Below are 22,564 nucleotides of genomic sequence, written 5' to 3' on the forward strand. Positions count from 1 at the left end.
GCTTCCATTTAGGAAACCGTGGTCACAGGGAGCTGCCGGGGAAAAAAGGAGAAACATCAACGTACGAAGAGGCTGGTCCATGTCTCGCAGGGTCCGAGGAAGGACTGTGATTGACACTCCCCAGAGGCGAATGCCTGGGACTCGGGTTTGTTTTTCAAACACAGATAGCAAACAGGCTGGTGGGCGGAGGCGGTCTTGGGCTTCTGGCTTTTTGGTGTGACTTAAGTATGTACCATTAAGCACATCCTAGAAAGCCAAAGCTCCAGTTCCGGGCACCTCTCAGACGGCATCATAGCGATGGCGGGCCATCAGTTGGCATACTGGGCGTAGAAAGCCACTTTGACTCTCTCGATCTGGTGGCACAGCTTGATGGCGGGCCCCAGCTTCAGCTCCATGCACTCCTGCACCGTCGGGAGGGTCAGAAGCAGCAGCGCCTGGCCGTCGATGTCCTGCCGGAAGAGGAAGCTGGATTAGAGAGCGGGCAGTGAGCACCAGGGCGACGCTCCTGTCCCATCAGGCTCCAGTCTGGGGCCAGGCGTGGGGTACGGCAGCCCATTTCATGGATTCTGAGGAGTGTTGGCAGAAACACCAACCGGCTCAATGACTGTCTAGTCTTTGCGTCAATAAGATCTTCTTGCTGAGGACATTCGGGCTTGTCTGAAATCCCCACCACTGCCCTGGCGGGTGCAAAGACCTGGAACAGGTGGGCTGTGGTGGGAACTGGTTCCCAAGTTATCATCCCCTGATGGGAGAGCAAATCTCCGCCCACCGGGCCAGGCCCTTCCCACGCACTGCTGAAACTTCATTCGTTCGCTAGGCAAAGGGCCCTCCACTTAAAGAAAAAGCTCTTTGGCTTTCCTGCCAAGGTCTGACATTTCATAGCCAGGACAGGGGAGATGATGCTTAAGACAGAGATGCCAGCCACATAGCAGTTTTCCAGAAACAAACCTCACCCCCTGCCCTTGGACCACACACACTGCCCAGAGTGAGGGGCTGCTGGACAGATATCTACTGCCCTGATGTGCCTTACTCAGTCCATCCATGTCTACACCTGAAGACCCACACCAGAAGATATACATTAGACGCATGTTAAATGGTTGCTGCAGGACGAGGGGTTCAAAGGCTCCCCCAAAGCTCTAAGTGCTTCCACAAAGAGACCCTTCATCTATGCCTCTCCACCAGCTCGCTTCCTGTATTCATCTGGTTTATTCACGTAGATGTCAATTGACGCACTACTGAGTTCATCCCAAGAGCCCCTTCCAACCGAGACAAGCTTCCTGGTCCAGAGGGAACAGCTGAGGCTCTAAGAGACTGCAGCCCCATGATAAGAATAAAGACCATGGGTGGAACAAGGGCATAAGCTGGACTCAGCATACAGAATTCCTGCCACCTGGACAAGTGTCACACCAGGACTTCCATAAGCCACAGGAATGTAGGAGCCGGACCTCTCGAGGACGGCCACACAGGTGGCTTGTTTTCTGAAACTCATGGTTTGGTTAGCTGTCCAAACCAAAGTGCGTACAAATGGCAGCTTCGAGAAGACTAATGTAAAGAGCAGGCATAGTTTTTCATCGGACCGGGTTCAAAAGACTAATGTTATTGTTGTTTGTTTTGTGTTGAGGCATCTTGCTGTCACCCAGGCAGGAGTACAGTGGCACAATCATAGCTCACAGCAGCCTTGACCTCCTGAGCTCAGGTGATTCTCCCGTCTCAGCCTCCTGAGTAGCTGGGACGACAGGCATGCACTGCCACGCCAGGCTAATCTCCTTTTAAAATTTTTATAGAGATGAGGTCTCGCTATGTTGCCCAGGCTAGTCTTGAACTCCTGGGTCCAAGCAATCCTCCCACCTTGGCCTCCCAAAGTGCTGGGATTATGTGTGAGCCACTGCACCCGGCCTCAAAAGCCTAATGTTAAGAGCAAGAATAACATATCATCTGATCAGATTCAAAAGCCAAAATATTTACTACTACATACAGCAGCAATAAAAATCAAGCATTGACTTTAAAAGATTCAATGCGAGAGTAATGATTTTTAAATTACAGACGGGAACAGCTACGATGTATGCAGCTAGAAACTGTGTCATCAAGACTCCAATGTGACCTTATCAAAGCACAAAGTAAACAGTAAACAGATCAGTTTTGTATAGGCCTTGAAAGTAGGAACTAAACTAAAGGAACTGTCAGTATACTTTTCGTGCTATATTTATATCATTTTTTGTCCTTTTTCTCTAGTGCTTTTACGGGTTATCTTACTTTCTTTGCAGCTGCTACTGATAAGGTTGCAGCACAGGAGAACTGGAAATTCTGAGAATATTGCCTCAAGGTCATGAAACAAACTAGGTACACCCTGGTTTGGGACCTGTTGGCCAACACTACGTCCAGAGCCCAAACCACAGCTGTTATGTCAAAATGGACAAGAGGGCAGAGGTTAGGGACACAAAATCTTCAAGAAACCACGAGCCTCATAAAAGGACACTTTAGTGGGCAGTGTATGGACGTTATAAAACCGTGGTCAGGTGGCTTCCTGTTATTTTCAATGTCATCGACAGAACAGGACAGAATAGAACCGGAACTTATTTCAGGAGACAGAAGTTTTACTTTCCAAGTGGCAGTTAATGTCCAGAAAAGCGAGCTGATCTACCTAAGACCACATAGCTGGTGGGACAGCATTGGAACTAGAATCGTGGTTTTCTGATATTAAACTCTGGAGGGAAAATTGTGGCTCAGGCTCTAACATCTACACTTGGTCATGGCAGCCATCCTTGGACATACAAGTTCAACTAGAAAATCTGCCCTAAAATATTGAGATATAAACTCTTTCTCTACAGTTTCAGCGGGGTGACCAACATATGCATGAACCTCAGCAGAGGCACAAAGGGCTTTGGGGAGCCAAGGGCTGGGATCTGGCCCCCGCTGGGGAATCAGAGACACTCACGGTAGACACACAGTGGAACTGCTGTTCGAGAAGGCGTCAAGGATTGTTTCCGGAGGGCTTGCTCATTTCCCTGTATGCTCAGCCTGGACAAACACCTGCTTAGCACACGACAGGGGCAGCTTCAGCACTGGCTGAAGGAATAAATGGGAAGAACTGGCCTTGGCAAAGTTAAGAAAAGTCATCAGATGGGGCCGGGTGTGGTGGCCCATGACTGTAATCCCAGCACTTTGGGAGGCCGAGGCAGGAAGGGGGCTTGTTCTAGACCAACCTAGGCACCAGAGCGAGAGCTCCACTCTGCAAAAAATAAATGAACCAGGTGTGGCGGCATGCCCTCTAAAGTTCCAGTTACTCAGGAGACTAAGAAGGCAGGAATGCCTGAGTCCAGGAGGGTGAGGTTGCGGTGAGCGGTGATCATGTCACTGTACTCCAGCCTGGGCCACGGAGTGACACCTTTACCTCAAACAAACAAACAAACAAAGTCGCCAGCTGGGTCAAGGCCAGGGCGAGGGAGAGCGTGGACAGTGGGTAGAAGGAGAGAGAACCGGGACTCCTGGACACCCCAAAGATGGCATCGGGCTCTGTCGGGAGAACTTTGCCATCTGTCAGGGATCCTCAGTGCTTTCTGAGAGAGGCCCCTTTAAGGCAAGTCCTTCACTCCCAAAGAATCTGCATCTTTTACGAGAATCTTACATGGAAGAAATGAGGAAGTTGAGGGTTGACCATTAGGCTGTCCAATACACTCCAAATAAAAACTCACACCGAGTAGTGCAGGTTCATTCAGGGTCTCCAAATCCCTAGACAGAAAGTTCAAGAAGACCACCTCACTTCCAATCTTTGTTTTATCTTTGGGTTGGAGTCTGACTCTGTTGCGCAGGCTGGAGTGCAGTGACATGGTCATGTCTCACTGCAGCTCAACCTCCTGGGCTCAGGCCAGCCTCCCAAGTAGCTGGAACTACAGGCGTGAGCCACCATACCCAGCTAATTTCCTTCTTTTTTTTTTGTAGAGTCATGGTCTTGCTATGTTGCCCAGGCTGGTCTCAAACTCCTGGGCTCAAGCAACCCTTCTGCCTCAGCCTCCCACAGTGCTGGGATTACAAGTGGGAGCTGCCTCACCCGGACCAATCTTTTCTAAATGATCACACCAACCAGGACTTTCGCCCTCTGTAGGACAGACTTTGTGGTGCAGACGCAAAGAGCACATGCAGGTGTTTAGAGACCCATCCTAGTGCTAATCTGAGAATACTGCAAGCCAAGATCATCCAAGAAGACGCGTGCAGCCTCCACACCTGGAGAGTTTCACTCGCTTCAGCAAACTATTCCTTGAACACCACCCACTTGCCTGTTGGGATAAACAGGCTGGATGGTGGTGATCCATAGTGAGCTGTGTAGGCACCGACGGTTCCAAGCTCATCTAAAGGGGACACAGTGACTCAGGGGCACCCCGGATACATTTGCTAGTCCCTGGTGCAGCGTCCAGCACACAAGGGACACTCAACTATTTCCTGAACGGATAGATATCGTACGGCATGTCTGAAAGAAAGAGAGGCCTTGAGATTAAGCGCTAAAACTGCCTGACCATTTTGCAAAACTGGATAGAGAATCTGGTCTCCTTCCTGGGACATGTCATCTCTACATATTTTGGGGAAATGTGCTGGTGTCCTGACTGTGCCATCATTCAGTCATCCAGCCGTCCTTCACAAGCCGCTGTGCATAACACGCCCTGCTCCTGCGGTCACCCTTCCTGCCTCGTGGCCACCCCCGGACCCACTCTGACCGACTGCCAAGAGCCCTGGCCTCTGCTTTTGTGGCTGAAGGAGGCTCCCCGGCCTGCTGTGACTGGCATCACCTTCCCCAGCCTGGGACAAGACGCCTCGTTCCTGACTTCTCTGCTTATGTCTCTGGTGAGGCCACCATTTTATTCCCTCACATGCTTCTGTCAACCGGGCATGTATCTGCTGTTCTGTTTCCAGGTCTGGGTAAGCATCTTGCAGCGTGGGCCATCTTATCCATCTCTGTCTTCAGACAGCTTTTAGTAAAGTGCCCGGCACACAGAAGTTGCTCTGTGAATCCTCGCTGACAGGGGAGAGGTCTTAGACACACTCAGCGACAGGCAAGACTAGGGTAGTCACTGCTCCTCTCTAGGCTAGGAGGAAGCGGACCGTTAGAAGGTCGACGCCTTTTGGTACGCGCCCAGACATTAGCACAAAGCGAGCACGGAAGGGGACATGCGTGCAAGGACTGATACGCTGAAGAGCAGGAATGCAACAGGGATGGGAGGTCAGGAAGCAGCTTTAAGGCCAGGAGGGCGTGGGTAGTGGCTTCCTCCTGTTTCCCAGAATGGGGGCTTGCAGGGTGGAGACCCAGACTCCATATCCACGTGTGCACCTGAGCTTTCTGTGTTGGAAACGGTGGGTGTGGACTGCAACACAGATTAGGCTGGGGGGTGGCGCTCAGTATGTTCCCAAAGGCAGAAGGTGTGTCCATCAGAAGCCAGGTCAGCATTTAAAAACCAGCTTTAACTAGAGAACTCGGGATGGCGTTATTTAAAGGGCAGGCTGGGCACAGAGGCTCATACCTGTAATCCCAGAACTCAAGACAGGACACCATAAAAAGTCAAGCGTGAGGAAAGAGTTCCATCTCACTCTCCCTCTCACCTGCAGCCTTTGTTCTGGCTTGAAAGGAGTTTTTTCTTTTTGTTCTTTCAAGGATTATGCAGATAACACACAGGACCTCACAGCTGATTTGACTCTGATAAACATGCTCCCATGCGATTCAGAGATGCTGGCAGTTCTGTTATGTTAAACACAGAATTACCACAAATGTTCTGCTGATTTTAAAGAGATGACATATGATAAGACACACAACATGAAAGTTATGCTTAGCACATGGCAAAATTAAATTTATTTTGATAGCGAGTTCAGCTGAGGATCTGGGTGTTCCCAGAGGAGGTTTTCAGGTCTAAAGAAGCCGACGGCAGGGAACAGTCTCAGCCTGAATGAAACCTGTAAACGAACTGGAAGGTCTTTTATGGAAGTTAATCACTCACGTGGACAGTCTGCTTAGTGTATGTCTCCGATTCATGTTGAATGAGCAGGTATTTAGTCTCGTGTTTTCTTTGTTACAGATGAGTGGGTTTTTACTGCACAGGTTTGCAGCATGAAATCAGAGAGTCCAGATTTTTTAAGCAGTTGCCCTAACAGTTCAGAAATAAAAGGCATCGATTCTAGGAGCGGGAAGTTTCTAGTTTCTGCTTACGCTCCTATATTCAAGGCGCGAATGCCCACAGCCACGATCACGCCATGATGCCAATCACACAGGGGCGGGCAGAGCATATGGCTCCGTCCAGTTCATCTGAAAGCTCAGATTAGGCTGGCCAAGACGCAGAGGAGGCCTCGCCATGGGGCATGTGGGCTCAAGGGGATAGAATGAGTAAAAGCGAGCCAGTAAAGATCAGATGGGACAAGACAGGACTCGAGTGCCCATGGACTTCAGATAGCCCAGTGGGCAACGGCTTTTTATTACGACAGGTGAAACCACTGGCGTGAAGTGTAAACTTAAATAGGAATGAAATGATGACCAGTTAAAGCCTCTCTATCTTCTCTCTCCTACAAGAAATGAGTAGGCAAGAAGGACCGGGCTTTTAACTGATGTTAGAAGAGCAACTTGAGAGAGGCCCGTGTCCATTGCTCGAGTCCACAAGTGGGCACCTGCCGGCCACGTTCCATTTCAAGGGAGGTCTCTCCCTGGGAAGGCAGGGAATGTTCTCAGAGACTTGCACACGCTGGGCTTAAATGCACAATAAAGAAAGCCTTAGTACCAGTCGTATCTTATTTAGCCTTTTTCCAAAGTCAGCTTTGCTCCCCTTTCTGGCTTATCACCAAGGACTAGCATGGGGTGTGGACTCACAAGGGTGCTTGCCTTTCACAGCGTGAGTGGTCTGGAGCTCTCGTGACCTAACTCGGAATCTACAAGTGAGAAATCTGTCCTTGTTTGGGCTCAACTGAAAGATGCTTTTTTAGTTAAAACTGGGCACTTGAGCCCCCCTCCAATAAAAACAAAACAAAAACAGGCTAACACAAACTGCCATATTCCACATCGATGGAGCACTTCAACCAGGAAATGAGCTTAACAGTGTTTGCTGGATGAACACAGGGGCTGACAGACATTAAAATCTGTGTGATCAGTCTTCATCATGTATTTGAACCCACTCCTCTTTGCCCAGAGCCACCATCCCTAAATGCCAGACTGGGAAAAATTGCGTTAGGCAATGTTCTACACAGGAGGTCAACCTATGGATTTATTTTTTGCTTTCAAGACGTACATGGGGCTTATCCACAAGTCCCCAAGCCCCCAGATTTCTTCCGATTCTCTTTCTCTCCTGTTGATGTGTTTTAATGAAGGGACAAGTTTATCACGCTGGTTCTTTAGGTCAACGGAGCTTCTCACTGCTTCTCTGCTTTTCTGAGTCACGCAGGGAGGAAACACAGAAAGCCAGGTGGTGACTCCCCTCTGTCCCCCCAGCACCTCCATTCATTCCTTCAGCATGAACTTGGTAGGTGTCTGCAGAAGGTTCTGGCAGTCAATCAGATGAAGCCCATCACCTCCTGGGCTTCTCTGGACACAGGGGGGTGACCCTGGAAGGACAAGAACTACTCTGCTGGGAGGTGTGTGAGAGCTGGAAGCCATGTTAATTTTCTCAATTCGTTACCACATGAACTTAGGAGAAAACCTGGGACACTCCCTAGGTGTCTGGGAAATCAGACCTTTTCTTGTTCCTGATTTAATGCTGGAAATATCTGCTTTCTAGACTACTGGCTTGTATAACCTAAATGAGACCGGATAAACCTGTCTTTAACTGAAGAAACAGAAGACAGTATTTCTTTTTTACAATGAGGTCTTCAAAGACAGAGATTTATACTGCGGGGCACTGTGAGAAATTTCAACAAACTGAGCACACTGAGCAGAGCAGAAGCCACAGGTTTAAACTTCAACATTTTATGTAAGGCCAGTGGAGACAGATGCAAGGTGTATGTGTGTAGAATCAGACTTTGTCTCACATTAACTTTTTCTATTAAAAAAATTTTAGGCCAGGAGTGGTGGCTCATGCCTATAATCCCAGCACTTTGGGAGGCTGAGGTGAGAGGACTGCCTGAGCCCACAGGTTCGAGACCAGCCTGGGCAACTTGGTGAGACCTCGTCTCTACCATAAATCAAAAATTAACCAGGCATGGTAGCACGTGCCTGTAGTTCCAGCTACTTGGAAAACTGAGGCGGAAGGATCGCCAGAGCCCAGCAGGTCGAGGCTGGGGTAGACGTGAGCATGCCACTGCACTCCAGCCTGGGGAACGGAGGGAGACTCTGATTTAAAAAAAAAATTTTTTTTTAAAACTTTTTTGAGTCCGGGTCTCACTCTGCTGCCCAGGCTGGACTGCTGTGGCACGTCATGGCTCACCGCAGCCTCGAGACCTCCTGGGCTCGGGAAATCCTCCCACCTCAGCCTCCTGAGTAGCTGGGACTACAGGCCCGTGCCACCAAACCCGGCTAATTTTTTGTAGAGGCGAGGCCTCGCTACATTGCCCAGACTAGTCTCAAATGGCTGGCCTCCACCAATTTTCTCGCCTCGGTCTCCCAAAGTGCTAGAATTATAGGTGTGAACCACTGTGTCTGGCCTTGTTTTCATATTAATTTGGGGGAAAATGGGAATAAGAGTCTGTCTTCTTTCTTACAACAAATCATCGCATGTCTTACATTTTAGCTAACTATCGTCATTTCATCTGCTGTCCTTTAGGGAAGGGATTATACAGTTCACTTTGCATTTACTTATCACAGTACCTTCGCTTTTGAAACATTTTATGAAGAAATAAGGGAAGAAGGTAAGAACACAGTGATGAAAGCTGCATTAAATCAACCACAGTGGACAGAGAGTTTCTTCCTCTCTGGGAAGGTCCGGTAAACACACCTCCCCTACTTTCCCCGCAAGGCATAACTAAAATCCCTGGGCGTCATAAAGAGGTCAAACCAGCCAGGAACCTCAGGACCCCTGTGAAGCACACAGGGCTGGGTTCTTTGATTGCTTTTGTTGGTGTTTGTGAGCCTCACAGATCCAAGACTTGGAGTAGAAAGAGCTGGACACCCAGATGTGCCTACAGGCACTGACAAAAACGGGCCCAACGGAAGCCAACTCTCTCTAGTTCAAGGATGCCCGGGGGGGGGGTCTAGCGGGGCAAAAAAAGTCTACACATCAGCAGCTTTTCTGCAGTCACACACCACTGGGGAGACGGGTCCAGCCCACCCATGTCAGCCAAGGCCCAGTGAACAGCCCCACACCACTGAGAAAATAGGCCTGGCCAAGGTCCAGTGAGCAGTCCTGCACCACTGGGAAGACCGGCCCGGCTCATCCATGCCAGCCAAGGCCAAGTGAGCAGCCCTACGCACCGGGAAGATGGACCTGGGCACACCCATCCCAGCCAAGGCCCGGTGAGTGGTCTTGTACCCCCGGGAAGACAGACCAGTCCACCCACGCCAGCCAAGGCTGAGTGAGAGGCCCTGCCTTCCAGCTTGGCCCAGCTGCAACCAGGCACCCCAACTCCTCAAACAGGTGGCATCTGAGAAGGCCGAGCAGGGAGCCGTGGCTTTCGTTTCCAACTGATGGTAAACCCCCCCCCCCCACTGTGGGGCTGTGGAGTCCTCGGGTGGAGAGTGGACAGCCACCCCACCTGGTGGTGTCACAAGTGCCTAGTCGAGCCACCGCCCGGCCTCTGCATGGTGTCTGAGGTGCCAGGGAAGAGCAGACACGAGGCCTTCCCAGCCTCCCAGCCCGGAGGCTCTCAGCTGGGGCCTCACAAGGAACATGTCTCCCACACCTGCCCAGCAGCGCCAAGGGGACCCCACGCGGCCAGGACAGGAGACCCATCTGCACCCAGCGCCTTGCCACATAAAACAGGTGACACGCCGCAGGCTTCCGTACCTGCTCCTGAAATATCTTGGCCAAGGGGGCGCAGTCCGTCAGCTTGATGAACCTCACTACGTCCGTGACCGTCCACTCCAGCGGGTTGCTCTCCAGAACAAGTCGCTCTTCTTCCTCCTGCTTTGCTTCCTGCAGAGGGAAGGAAGGAGGGTGTGAGCCACCACATGGGCACGGGGCCCTTTCAAGCCCCCTCCGGCCTGAGCCCCTGTCTCGGAGGGAAGCCACTGCCTCCCTCTGATCTCTCACTGGGCACCTGAACAAGCTTCTCTCAGTCTCTGGGGACGTGCTTAGCACTCGTCTGGGGGGATATCCCCTGCAAATGACACGTGCGCCTGCAGGGGTGAAGATGCCAGGCACGGAGACAGCCCTTCCCGAGTCCCTAGGTCAGGACCACTGTGGGCCTGCTTATAGACAAAGCGCCTCCGACTGGAGAGGAGAACCAAGGGATATTTGTACACGTGTGCAAAGGAGAGCGCTGGCTGTGCGTCCCGTGATTTTGTGATAATGCTGTCAATTACGTTTTCCACTAATTCCATGCCGCCGATGGGTTTAGGGGAAACCCAATGCGAGGATTTCATATTTTATAATACCACAGAGGCGTCCTATCCAAGAGAAGGGGAGGCAAAGGCAGATACGGGGGGTGCGGAGATGGGATTTTGAAAACCCAGAGTTCAAAGAGACCCGGCAGCCTTGAGCCTGTGTCTCCTCCCAACAAGAATCCGAGGTGGTGCATTATTTCTAAAATGCTTACACATGGTATATTTTTGCATTTTGTCAATGACTTTTTTATTTTAAACTGCTCAGTCCATGGTTATAATTCAGTACTGTAGATGAGGAGCTTAGAAGGAACCAATAGTAGCTATTTCATTTAGTAAATATCTTGGCAGACCACTGAATGGCTTCTGCAATGACTCAATTATTTTGTTGTAGTTCAAAAGTAGCCTGGTATTAAAGGCGACCAGCCTGGAAGTCCACCCTGATGCTGAATGACCTCTCTGCCAGAAGGTGAAGGCACCAGGCTTTGTCCCCAACTTGGGAGGTTTGCCAGGGCAGCTGCTGCTGATTTATACTTTTTTTTTTGAGACAGGTCTCACTCTTGTCACCCAGGTGGAGTGCAGTGGCACGCTCATGGCCACCACAGCCTTGACGTGCTGGGCTTAGGCGATCCTTCCACCTCCGTTTGCCAAGTAGCTGGGACTGCAGGCGTGCACCACCATGCATGGCTAATTTTTTACTTTTTGTAGAGACGGGGCCTCACTATGGTGCCCAGGATAGTTTCAAACTCATGAGCTCAAGCAACCCTCCCGCCTTGGCCTCCCAAAGTGCTGGGCGTGAGCCACCATGCCTGGCCTCAGTCGGATACTTTTTAAAGGTTTTACCAAATCGTGGCCCTAAACCGTACTTCTTGGACTTAAGAATAAGCAGGAAGCCCTTTGCCCCTGGGAGCATCACCTCTGTCCCCTCGGGTCTGGCGGGCGGGCACTTCTCGCCCTCCTCTGCAGAGGAGGCAGCCGGTACCCTGCGGCCCCTTCGCACCCTCTCCACGGGAGGCCGGCACGTGGGCTCTGAGCTGCTCCTCAGGGTGACGGCCCTACGGGGCCGGGCCGAGGGCACCTCTGCGGACGAGGTGTCCGTCTGGTCATCCCGGAGCTCGGAGCCAGTCTCCTCACTGCCGGTGTCGTCATCCATGGCGTCCGCGTCCTCCTCCTCACTTTCCTGGGACGGAGACAAAGACATTCAGGGGGACTGGCAGAGGGAACCCACGTGGCCGCAGCAGGGCGGCCTGAAAGACAGCCTCCGGGCTGGGCCCTGAGCCCAACGCAGACTACAGAGCGGGGTCTCCAGGGAGACCTCGGAAGGTGGATCCCACTGGCCGGGGAGGCTCTTTCCCGGCCAGGAGGCCCTTTCCTGGCCCAGGTAGCCGAGCTCCTTAAATCTGCACTCAGCCAATAAGGGAGAGGGGTTCCTTATCCAAGTTTCCCACCATCCCGTGACAAACTTTAGCCGCTGCCTTCCCTGGGAAGCAGCCACGTTCGCCAGCGAGGGTGGGAGGTGATTCCGGGCAAAACATACCTCCCCTGAGCCTGCTGCAAAGTCCACGGTGGAAGATCTCCGTTTCTTCTGCACAAAAATAGATTTCCGTCGCTTCCTCCGCCTGGCTGGTTTGGGGTGTCCACTGTCAATGTTGCTTTCTCCGATGGGGGGCTTGACAATCTTCTTCCTCTTTCCATAATAATAGGCTGTGGGGAGAAGGGGGTTTAGGAACTTTTTAAAGAAATGTATTTGTTTATTTATTTACTGAATTTCTTTTAGAGATGGGGTCTGGCTCTGTTGCTCAGGCTGGAATGCAGAAAGTTTAAGGGCACCTCCCTTCTGTTTTTTTTTTTTTGGAGTCAGGTTCTCACTCTATTGCCCAGACTGGAGTGCAGTGGCACAATCACTGGTTCATGGTTCAACTTCTCGGGCTCAGTTGAGTCTCCCTCCTCAGCCTCCCAAGTAGCTAGGGTATAAAAGGCACATGCCATAACACCCAGCTCATTTTTCTTTTTTTTGGTAAAGATGAGGTCTTGCTATGTTGCCCAGGCTGGTCTCAAACATCTGGGCTCAAGTGATCCTCCCACCTTGGCCTCCCAAAGTGCTGGGATTATAGGCATGAGCCACTGTGCCTGACCCAATTCTGACAGCTGAACCATCAGTCCGTCAACAAGCATTTGGTAAGCATCTGTTGGTGAGTCTGGGTCACAAGGGACTCCCCCCCGTATTTCTTGATTTGACCAAGACAAGTCAGGGACCCTGAACACAGGACAAATTTGTGAAGCACCTTTCCCCACTTCAAGGGGCGTTTCTTTTCTATAACATCACTGTGTATTTTATTCTTTTCTCACTCAGTGGAGACGCCTGTTACTTCTGGATTCTTGAGCAGAGATACACACGTGGATCAACAGCACACTTGTTCGAAAATCATGTGCCGATCTCCAATAATGATCCATGTATTTTATAAACTCCATGTCTCCAAACGAGTGACAGTCCCCCCAAACATCCAGTCCTCAATGACAACCAAGACAACTCACTAACCAAGGCTCAGCTGTCCCAGACGTAATTCCCTCAATCCATCAAGGAACCAAATGCAGCCAAGGGAGCTCTGTCCACAGATGCAATGAGCCAAAAGGCAATGTCAGAACGCACAAACCTAGTTTCCAGCAGCAGCCCTGCAAGGAGCTGGACATCACTGCACTTTCCTGACCCCAGTTTCCTTATGCGCAAAATGAGACCATCTGGACTAACTTTTTCGGTTTCCGTTGGGCCTGAAATCCGCTAATTCCTCCACTCCACCCTTATATTTGGTCCACAGGATGGCACTGATAAAAACTGTGGGAGGCTGGGTGTGGTGGCTCATGCCTGTAATCCCAGCAATTTGGGAAGCTGAGTTGGGGGGATCGCTTGAGTCCAGGAGTTTGAGACCAGCTTGGAGAACACAGCGAGACCCCGTCTCTACAAAAAGTCAAGAAAATTCACTGGGCATGGTGGCGACTACAGTCCCACCTACTTGGGAGGCTGAGACAGAAGGATCGCCTGAACCTAGGAGGCCGAAGTTGCAGTAGCCATGAGCATGTCACTGTACTCCAGCCTGGGTGACAGAGTGAGACCCCCCCAACTCAAAAGCAAACAAACAAAAAACAGTGGAGAAACCACACAGCAGCAGCCCTGTAACTCCCAGAGAGCACACCTGGCTCTGGGGGCCCCCGCCTGTTCTCATCATCCCCTCGAGCGGGGCCGATGGCAGGAGAGGCAGGGACAACGGCCTGTGTCCAGTCCCACCGGGACCGGGCTCCTCTGTGAGCAGGAACACACTGCTCTGGGGTGGGCCTGCTCCATGGGGACCTCGAAGCACAGGTGCACATGAACGAGCACTTATCCCCACCCAATACCAGGCAGGCAGGGTGGGGTTGGTTCAGCCTTTCTTCGAAGCAGGCTGCCGAGGACAGAAGGCAGTCAGACATCATGTGTTTAGGGCCGCAGAATTAGATCAGGTGACCCTTGCCCTTCTGGCTCTCAACTCCACCAAAACCCTGTTCTGTTTTCCTCCCATGAAGGCTGTCATTCAACCTGTGTCTACAGTCCTTATAAGGTAGCCCCAGCCAGGCTCGGTGGCTCAGCCTGTAATCCCACGCCTTGGGAGGCCGAGGTGAGTGGATTGCCTGAGCCCGTGTGTTCGAGACCCACCCAGGCAACTTGGTGAGACCTCGTCTCTACAATAAATAAAAAATGAGCCGGACGTGGTAGCACGCGCCTGTAGTTCCAGCTACTCGGAAGGCTGAGGCGGAAGGATCGCCGGAGCCCAGCAGGTCGAGGCTGGCCGGGAGCGGTCACTGCGCTCCAGTCTGGGCGACAGAGTGAGACTCCAACTCAAACAAACAAACAAACAAACAAACAAACAAAAACTAGGTAGCCCCAAGGACCCAAGGATTTCTGAAGTCTTCTCATGCCAGATCCAGAAACGTCACTGCATTTATTTCAGTTGTGTGTCATCTAGTTGTGGTCACTGCTCCTGCCCTGTCATTCCTAGTGTTCTGGAAGAACACGGGGGCTCTGTAAGATAAATATTCAGGGCCAAGTTTTGAGCCTTGATCTAGGCCTTTTTGGGTGTGTGTGTTGGAGTCTCACTCTGTCACCCAGGCTGGAGGGCAGTGGCACAATCACGGCTCACCACAGCCTCGAGCTCCTGGGTGATCCTCCTGACTCAGCCTCCCGAGTAGCTGGGACTGCAGGTATGTGCCACCACACCTGGCTAATTCTTTGATTTTTTTGTAGAGACGAGGTCTCACTATGTTGCCCAAGTTGGTCTCAAACTCCTGGGCTCAAGCAATCCTCCTGTCTTGGCCTTCCAAAGTTCTGGGATGATAGGCGTGAGCCACCGCACCTGGACGCCTTTTTAATTGAGGAGCTGCTGTGACCCTCTCCAGGCCAAAGGTAAGGGGATGTGGACACCAGTTCCTCAGGAAACAGGTGACACCCTGGACAGACACACCTGTGGGTTCTGCCTGGGAGCCCCTGTGTGCGAACTGACACAGGCCTGCATGTTCAGTGGGAGCGCAGTTGGCCTCAAGCAAGAGTGAGCATGGACGGCAGACTGTGTGTGTGTGCGTGTGTGTGTGTGTGGCACACACAGATAAAACAGAAGGAAAGTCACCCTCTGAAGAGCGCTTGAGTGCATTCAGATCCCTGGTTCCAACACACAAGCTGACTAATCACAAGGGGCCACAGCTCACAGAGTACCAAACTGACCAATCACAAGCAGCTACAGCTCATGTAGCAGCAAGTTGACGAATCAAAAGTGGCCACAGCTCACAGAGCACCGAGCTGACCAATCACAAGCAGTCACAGCTCACAGAGCACCGAGCTGACCAATCACAAGCAGTCACAGCTCACAGAACACTGAGCTGACCAGTCACAAGCAGCCACAGCTCATAGAGCACAGGTCACATGACTGGGCCCTCCAGGAGCCCTGGCTGCTAGCTGACATGGGGGCTGGAGGCTCCGGGACCCTCCAGGGCTACCTCGAGGGAGTTTTAAAGACCTCATCAGGAGAGAAGCAGATCATGACAGGAGTGTGGCCCGAGGAAAGGAGGTCATAAGAACCGCTCTGGTTCCTCAGGGGTAGACCTGACAAGTCACCTGCGTTCCAGGCCACGACTGGTCAGCAGTCTGACCTGACTCCCTCCAGCCATGAGCTGCAGAATCCGTCCATCTGCTGAAATTCATGGTACACACATTTTCCCTTTTTTTCTGCCAGGTCCTACCAGTAACAATCCACCTGCTTTTCGTCACCCTGTCCCTTCCTCAAGTCAGGAGTAAAAACACATGTATCTGCTACAGCAAGTCTTAAGGAAGTTTCTTCCTTAGCAAATTCCTAAGGAAGATTATGCAAAAAAAAAGAAAGAAAAGAGAAAGAAGATATACAAGCAGCCAACACACATGAAAAAATGCTAAACTTCAATAAGCATCAGAGAAATGCAAATCAAAACCACAGTGAGATGCCACCTCACACCAGCCATCCACAGTGGACTACTGAATAAAGAAAATATGGAAAACGGTGTGGAAATTCTTAAAAGAACTAGAAACTGACCTTCATACGACCCAGCAACCTCCCTTCTGGGATTATACCGGGAGGAACTCAAATCATTTTACAAAAAAGACATGTGCACATGCATGTTTACTGCAGCACTATTCACAATAGCAAAAACATGGAACTAACCCTGCTGCCCACTGAAAGTGGACTGTCTAAAGAAAATATGGCACCTATATACAGTGGAGTATTACGCAGTTGAAAAAAAGGACAAAATTATGGACTCTGCAGAAATTGGATGGATTTAGGAGTCCATCATACTTAGTGAGCTATCACAGAAACAAAGGACTGGGTACCACATGTTCTCACTCATAAGCGGGTTCTGAATATTTATCACAATACTACAAGAGAGGGCTCGGCAGTGGCGGGACACTGCTGGGAGGGGGGATGGGCATGTGGCATCACTTAGGGTAACTGATCCTAAATCAGGGGAAGGGAGGACCATTGGGGGCCCAAATGTCCCTGCACACAGACTATTTATATACTTAATCCTGACTTGTACCCACATCCTTATAATAAAACAAAGTTAAAAAAGAAAGAAAAGAAAGCTGTTACTTTGCACGCTCATCTAAAAAAAATGTGGTACATACACACTGTGGAACACTATGCAGCCATAAAAAAGGATAAAACCATGTCCTTTGCAGCAACGTGGATATAGCTGGGGACCGTCATTCTAAGTGAATTAACTTGGAAACAGAAAACCAAATACTGCATGTTCTCACCAGTGGGAGCTAAGCCCAGGGTACACATGGGCATAAAAATGGGAACAACAGACCCAGGGATTCCTAATGGGGGAGGAACGGGCAGATAAGGGCCGAAAAACACTGGGTACCACAGAAGCCCAAGCCCCACCATCATGCAGTATACCTATGCAACAAGCCTGCATAGGTAAGCCCCCTTGAATCTCAAATAACAAAGAAAGAGAGAGAACAAAACAAAAATCCCCCAAACCAAACGGATCACGCTGTAGGTCAGGCCTGGGATGTGTCCGTTTTCTCATTACTCGTACTTACTGTATTTGGTTTTGGTGTGAATAGAGCAGTTCTCTGGGCAGTTTTCAGAGACCAGCACGGGGCTGAACAGATTTGGACAGCATTCCAGCTTGGCGCAAACCCGGCGGCAGAAGTTTGCTACTTGGTCAGAGGTTCGCACGATCTTGACCACGGCCCTGTAGGTTTTGCCTCTGTACCTAAAAATCAGAAAAGGCAAAGCAACTGTGAGACCAAATTGTTATCCAAATTGTTCTGTACAGCACAACCCAGACGTAACCTCTGCATTTCTTTTTCTTTTCTTTTTTGAGTTGGAGTCTCACTCCATCGCCCAGGCTGGAGTGCAGTGGCACGCTCCCGGCCACTGTAGCCTTGACCTGCTGGGCTCAGGTGATTCTCTTGCCTCAGCCTTCCAAGTAGCCAGAATTACAGGCACACGCTATTACACCTGGCTAATTTTTGATTTACTGTAGAGACGAGGTCTCGCCAAGTTGCCCGGGCAGGTCTCGAACCCGTGAGCTCAGGCAATCTACTCCCCTTGGCCTCCCAAAGCACTGAGTGAGCCACCGAGCCCAGCCATCTCTTCATTTTCTAATAAAAAACCATGCTGTTTCAGCGGTTTCCATTTGACTTGTTTTTATATTTCCTCATGATCTCACAGAAATGTTTTTAAGAAACGCTCACTAGCAACTAGGTGCAGTGGCTCATGCCTATAATCCCAGCACTTTGGGAGGCCAGGGTGGGAGGATCACTGGAATCCAGGAGTTCGAGACCCACCTGGGCTCCATAGCGAGACCTTGTCTCTACAAAAACATCAAAAAAGTAGCCGGATATGGAGGCATGCGTCTATAGTGCCAGTTACTTGAGAGGCTGAGGTGGGAGGATCACTGGACCCCAGGAGGCAGAGATTGCTGTGACCTGTGATTATGCCACTGCACTCCAGTCTGGGTGGCAGAGTGAGATCCTGACTTAAAAAAAAAAAGAAAGAAAGAAATGCTCACTAGCATGCACAAAACATGTGACAACAGTGCAAAATTCCAGAATCCACTGCAAGAAAGACTCCTGTATCGCAAGTTCTCACCGCGTTATACATAATAACTTCACCCCAAAGATTAGTGGTGGACGGTATGTGCCCAGTGGGCTCGGTTCTCAAGATGAAGTTAATGAAATAGGATAGACATTTTCCTGTTACTCTCGTCTTTCATTTCTGACCAAACGTGAGTGCATGTGGCATCACCATTCTGCCTTGAAATCCCTGCCAACTCAGAACGCTGAGATGCTGTCTTGGTGGAGACTGCATCTCATATTGTTGAAATGGGGACAATTTCCATTATTCATAAATGGCATCTGTGCAGCATGGGGAGAGGCAGGCAAGGTCACATTTAAAAGGAGAGAGACACAGTGGATTTTATGAGCAGGGGGAAAAAAATCCACAAAAAGGTGCAGAGCAGCCCTGGGATGAGGTCTTGGAGGAGGAGGCCTGGGCGCCTGGACGCTGGCTGCAGCGACCTGGATGCACACGGAACCATCCGTCAGGGGCCCCTGGGGACTGGCAAAAGCTGAAGAAAAGGCCTGGGTGCCTGGACGCTGGCTGCAGCGACCTGGATACACATGGAACCATCCATCAGGGGCCCCTGGGGACTGGCGAAAGCTGAAGAAAAGGCTTCTGTATTTCTCAAGTGTCAAGGAACAGTGGGGAACGGGGAAGCCGTCACCACACCCTGCCCATGAGGGGAGCTGGCCTCTCCGCTCCCCTACTGAGAAGTGAAAGATCACCCGGGAACCACAGCTTGCTTCCAGAAAAACCACCCAGCTTCACAGTACCCCTCTGCCCCCGCGGTTTTGGTTTCTTCTTTCCAAAGCAGTAAACCCAGTCCTTTCTGAACATGCATACCTCCGGCGATTCTGGGAGGATTCTATCCTCGATGGAGAGACAGGCAGTGGTGAGGTCAGACTCGAATTAGAACATGGGCGCCGGAAACAACCATCCTTATGAATCTCTATTTCTTTTATTTCTTTTTTACATTTTTTATTTTAAAGATGTGGGGTACGATTCAGGGATAGGCGTACAAATGTTCATTATGCAGGTACCCTTGTGGATGAGGTGTGCCCCCCTGCCCTGGCAGTTTCCCACTACTGCCAATCCCTTTCCTATAGTATTAACAATAGTTATTCAAGGTCCACTTATGAATAAGAACATGTGGTACTCAGTTCTTTGTTTCTGTGATAGATCACTCAGTATTACAGACTCTAAGTCCATCCAGGTTGCTGTGAAGTTCCTAACTTTGTCCTTCTTTATGGCTGCGTAATATTCCATCATGTATATGTACTACGTTTTTTTAATCCAGTCTTTTTTCGATGGGCAGCATGGTTGGTTCCATGTTTTTGCTATTATGAACAATGTTGCAATATATACACGTGTGCAGGTATCTTTCTTATAGAGTGATCTGAGTTCCTTTGAGTATATTCCCAGACGGGTGATTGCTGGGTCATACGGAAGGTCGATTTTCGGACCTTTTAGGAATCGCCAAACTGTGTTCCACAGAGGTTGTACTAGCTTACACTATCACCAACAGTGTAGATTATTAGACAGAGGTCTTTGGAAAGCCACAGTCTTCGTGTGCATACTAGGAATAATAAAATGCATTTCTTTAGTTATAAACCAGAAAATCTAAGCAAGAGGCCTCACAGAGAGCTTCATTCTTATTATGGACTGAACTGTGTTCCTCCCAAATTCACTGACTGAAGCCATAACCACTGATGTGACTGTAACTGAAGACGACGACTTTAAAGAGATAATTCGGGACAGGTGCAGTGGCTCAGGCCTGTAACTACAGCACTTGGGGAGCTCAAGAGTTTGAGACCAGCCTGAGTAACAAAGCAAGATCTCCTCTCTACAGAAATATCAAAAAATTAGTTGGGTGTGGTGGCATGCGCCTGTAGTCCCAGCTACTCAGGAGGATGAGGTGGGAGGATCACCTGAGCCCGGAAGGTCAAGGCTGTGGTGAACCATGATTGTGCCATGGCACTCCAGCCTGAATGACAGCGTGAGACCCCAACTCAAAATAAATTTACTAAAAATAAATAAAAAGGTATTTACGGTTAAATGAGGTCATAATAATGACGTCTTATAATGGCGGCATTATAAGAAGATGAAAAGACTGGGGGTGGTGGCTCTCCCCTGTAATTCCAGCACTTTGGAAGACTGAGGTGGGAGGCTCACTTGAGGCCAGGTGTTCAAGACCAGCCTGGGCAACAAGTGTGACCTCATTTCTATGAAAGAAAAAGTGATCCAGGTGTGGTGGTGCATGCCTATGATCTCAGCTACTTGGGAGGCCAAGGGCGGAAGGATCGCTAGCAGCCAGGAGTTCAGGGCTGCAGCAAGCTATGATCACACCACTGTGCTCCAGACTGGGTGACAGAGCGCACCTTGTCTTTAAAAAAAAGAAAAAAAAGAAAAGACGAGACATCAGGGGTGCACATGCATAGGGACTAGACCATGGGAGGTCATAGCAAGAATGCAGCCGTCTGCAAGCCAGGAAGAGAGACTCTGGAGAAACCAACCCTGGCATCTCAGTCTTAGACTTCCAGACTCCAGAACTGTGAGAAAATCATGGTGTATTGCTTAAGCCCCCAGGCTGTGATGCTTTGTTACAGCTGCCTGAGCTGGATTACAACTCTCATACCTCAAAGGGGAGGGGGGGACAAGGACGGGACCCCAAGACATTCTGTCAGCATCTTGCCACCACAGCGCTTTCTCTCTCTCTCTCTCTTTTAAATTTTGAGTTGGGGTCTCACTCTGCTGACCAGGCTGGAGTGCAGTGACACAACAGCTCACCCCAGCCTTGACCTCCTGGGTTCAGGCGATCTTCCCGCCTCAGCCTCCTGAGTAGCTGGATTTATAGGCATGCGCCACCACGCCTGGAGAACTTTTTGATTTTTTGTAGAGACAAAGTCTCACTATATTGCCCAGGCTGGTCTTGAACTCCTGGGCTCAAGCGTTCCTCCTGCGTTGGCCTCCCAAAATGCTGAGATTACAGGTATAAGCCGCCGTGCCTGGCCTCCCAAAAGTTTTTCAGAGTACCAGATACACGAGATCCAGAAATACGGACGCCTTTTCTACTTATCTACAATGAGCTGCTTTTCCAGGACAGATATGCTAGAACAAACTAGCATTGCCTACCAAGATGGCTGCTCTCCCGCCTGGATACTTGAATATAAGTTAATCTCCCATATCTTCCCCTGCCAGCTAGCAAGAGCAGAACATGCACGATTGCTCTTTAAGCATAACTACTTAAGAAACATAAAAATGAAGTTCCCCCTCCCCCAAAACACCAACATGACAAAGAATTTACAGTGAGAAATGCTTCTAGAATCTAAATATCGTCACTGTTTGCTCATGTTTGAGAAAAACAATCAAACGGTCTCCTCCTGCCCAAGAGAAACCACATGCCATGAAGTTACCAACATACGAGGGGGAACCCCCCCCAAAATCCTAGAAGCTATTGTAAAAAACTGTGTATTCTTCCATGCTTAAACTTCGGTCACTGTCAAAGTCCTCTCCATTTGATGTAAGACACCTATGGAGACATTTCTTCCACCACTCAAAGCAGTTTTTGGACTTGTCCATTTTGATGCCTTCTAGTGCTTCTGCTGTTTTTTGTTGCACCTCCAAAACGTTTCCCTTTGAGGACTTTTTCATCAGGGAAGGGAAAAAAAGTTGCTGTGGGTGAGATTGGGAGAATAGGCAGGGTGGGCCTGAGGGGTCATGCTGGTTTTGGTCAAAAACTGCTGAACACTCAGCGTGGCATGGGCAGATGCACTCAGAAATCACCCATCATGAAATGGGCAAACGCGTTGAAAGACTCTCAAAAAAAAAAAAAAAAATCACCAAAGCCAAATGCAGCCTCTTAAAACAATACTGGCTAGTACCCGGATGCTGCTGGGTTCCTAGAACACTTACCTAGCAGGGGAAGCCTGAACTACAAGGGCCCGCCCTCCAAAAAGATGATTCCGTATTTTTGTGTATGCAACGTGCCCTCCCCCAACATAAAACTGCAAAGAGGATTGGATGGGTTTTTATTTTAAATACAGGCCTTTATCCAAATATTTATAGCAATATGTTGTCAACCATGCCTGGCTGAAAACGTGAGCCCTTGAAAATAAGTTCCAATCACCTTTCAATACATCTTAAAAGTGATCAAAATAACGACCCCTTTTTCCACTGGCCACAGCTCATAGGTCTCTAGGCAGCTCGCATCTCACTCAGCTACTGAAATGCACGTTTTCAACCTTTTTAAAAAATGGCTTTCTGGAGACTGGAAAAGATAGATATGTTTCCACTAGTAAGTCATTTTTTAAAATATCAACAGCAAAAAAATAAAAATAAATTCTAACTTGGGGGGAAAATATACTTAGTCTTTTATTCACTGATCTTTCATATCTCAGTGCTGAGTTTTGTTTTTTCTTCAGTTTCTCTCATGTGCCGAGCTTGCCTCTTCGGGTAGTAAGAATTAAAAATAAGTGTTTTGCAGATGATATCACAC

General features: G+C 49.7%; 1 protein-coding gene across 1 annotated transcript in view; it reads right to left on the reverse strand.

Annotated features, from left to right (window-relative positions):
- Positions 1 to 308: 308 nt before the first annotated feature.
- The window catches only part of SFMBT2 (Scm-like with four mbt domains 2), a 160,743-nt gene continuing 138,487 nt past the window's right edge, over positions 309 to 22,564 (reverse strand). The window contains exons 14-18 of the mRNA XM_021706035.1: positions 17,043 to 17,218; positions 11,976 to 12,142; positions 11,355 to 11,618; positions 9,903 to 10,031; positions 309 to 449 (exon numbers count right to left, since the gene is read on the reverse strand). Coding sequence (XP_021561710.1) covers positions 309 to 449; positions 9,903 to 10,031; positions 11,355 to 11,618; positions 11,976 to 12,142; positions 17,043 to 17,218 — 877 coding nt within the window. The remainder of the gene's footprint in view (positions 450 to 9,902; positions 10,032 to 11,354; positions 11,619 to 11,975; positions 12,143 to 17,042; positions 17,219 to 22,564) is intronic.

This window comes from Carlito syrichta, unplaced genomic scaffold (assembly GCF_000164805.1).
Source record: "Carlito syrichta isolate Samal-C Ts95f unplaced genomic scaffold, Tarsius_syrichta-2.0.1 Scaffold315069, whole genome shotgun sequence".
NCBI classification, from domain to species: Eukaryota; Metazoa; Chordata; class Mammalia; order Primates; family Tarsiidae; genus Carlito; species Carlito syrichta.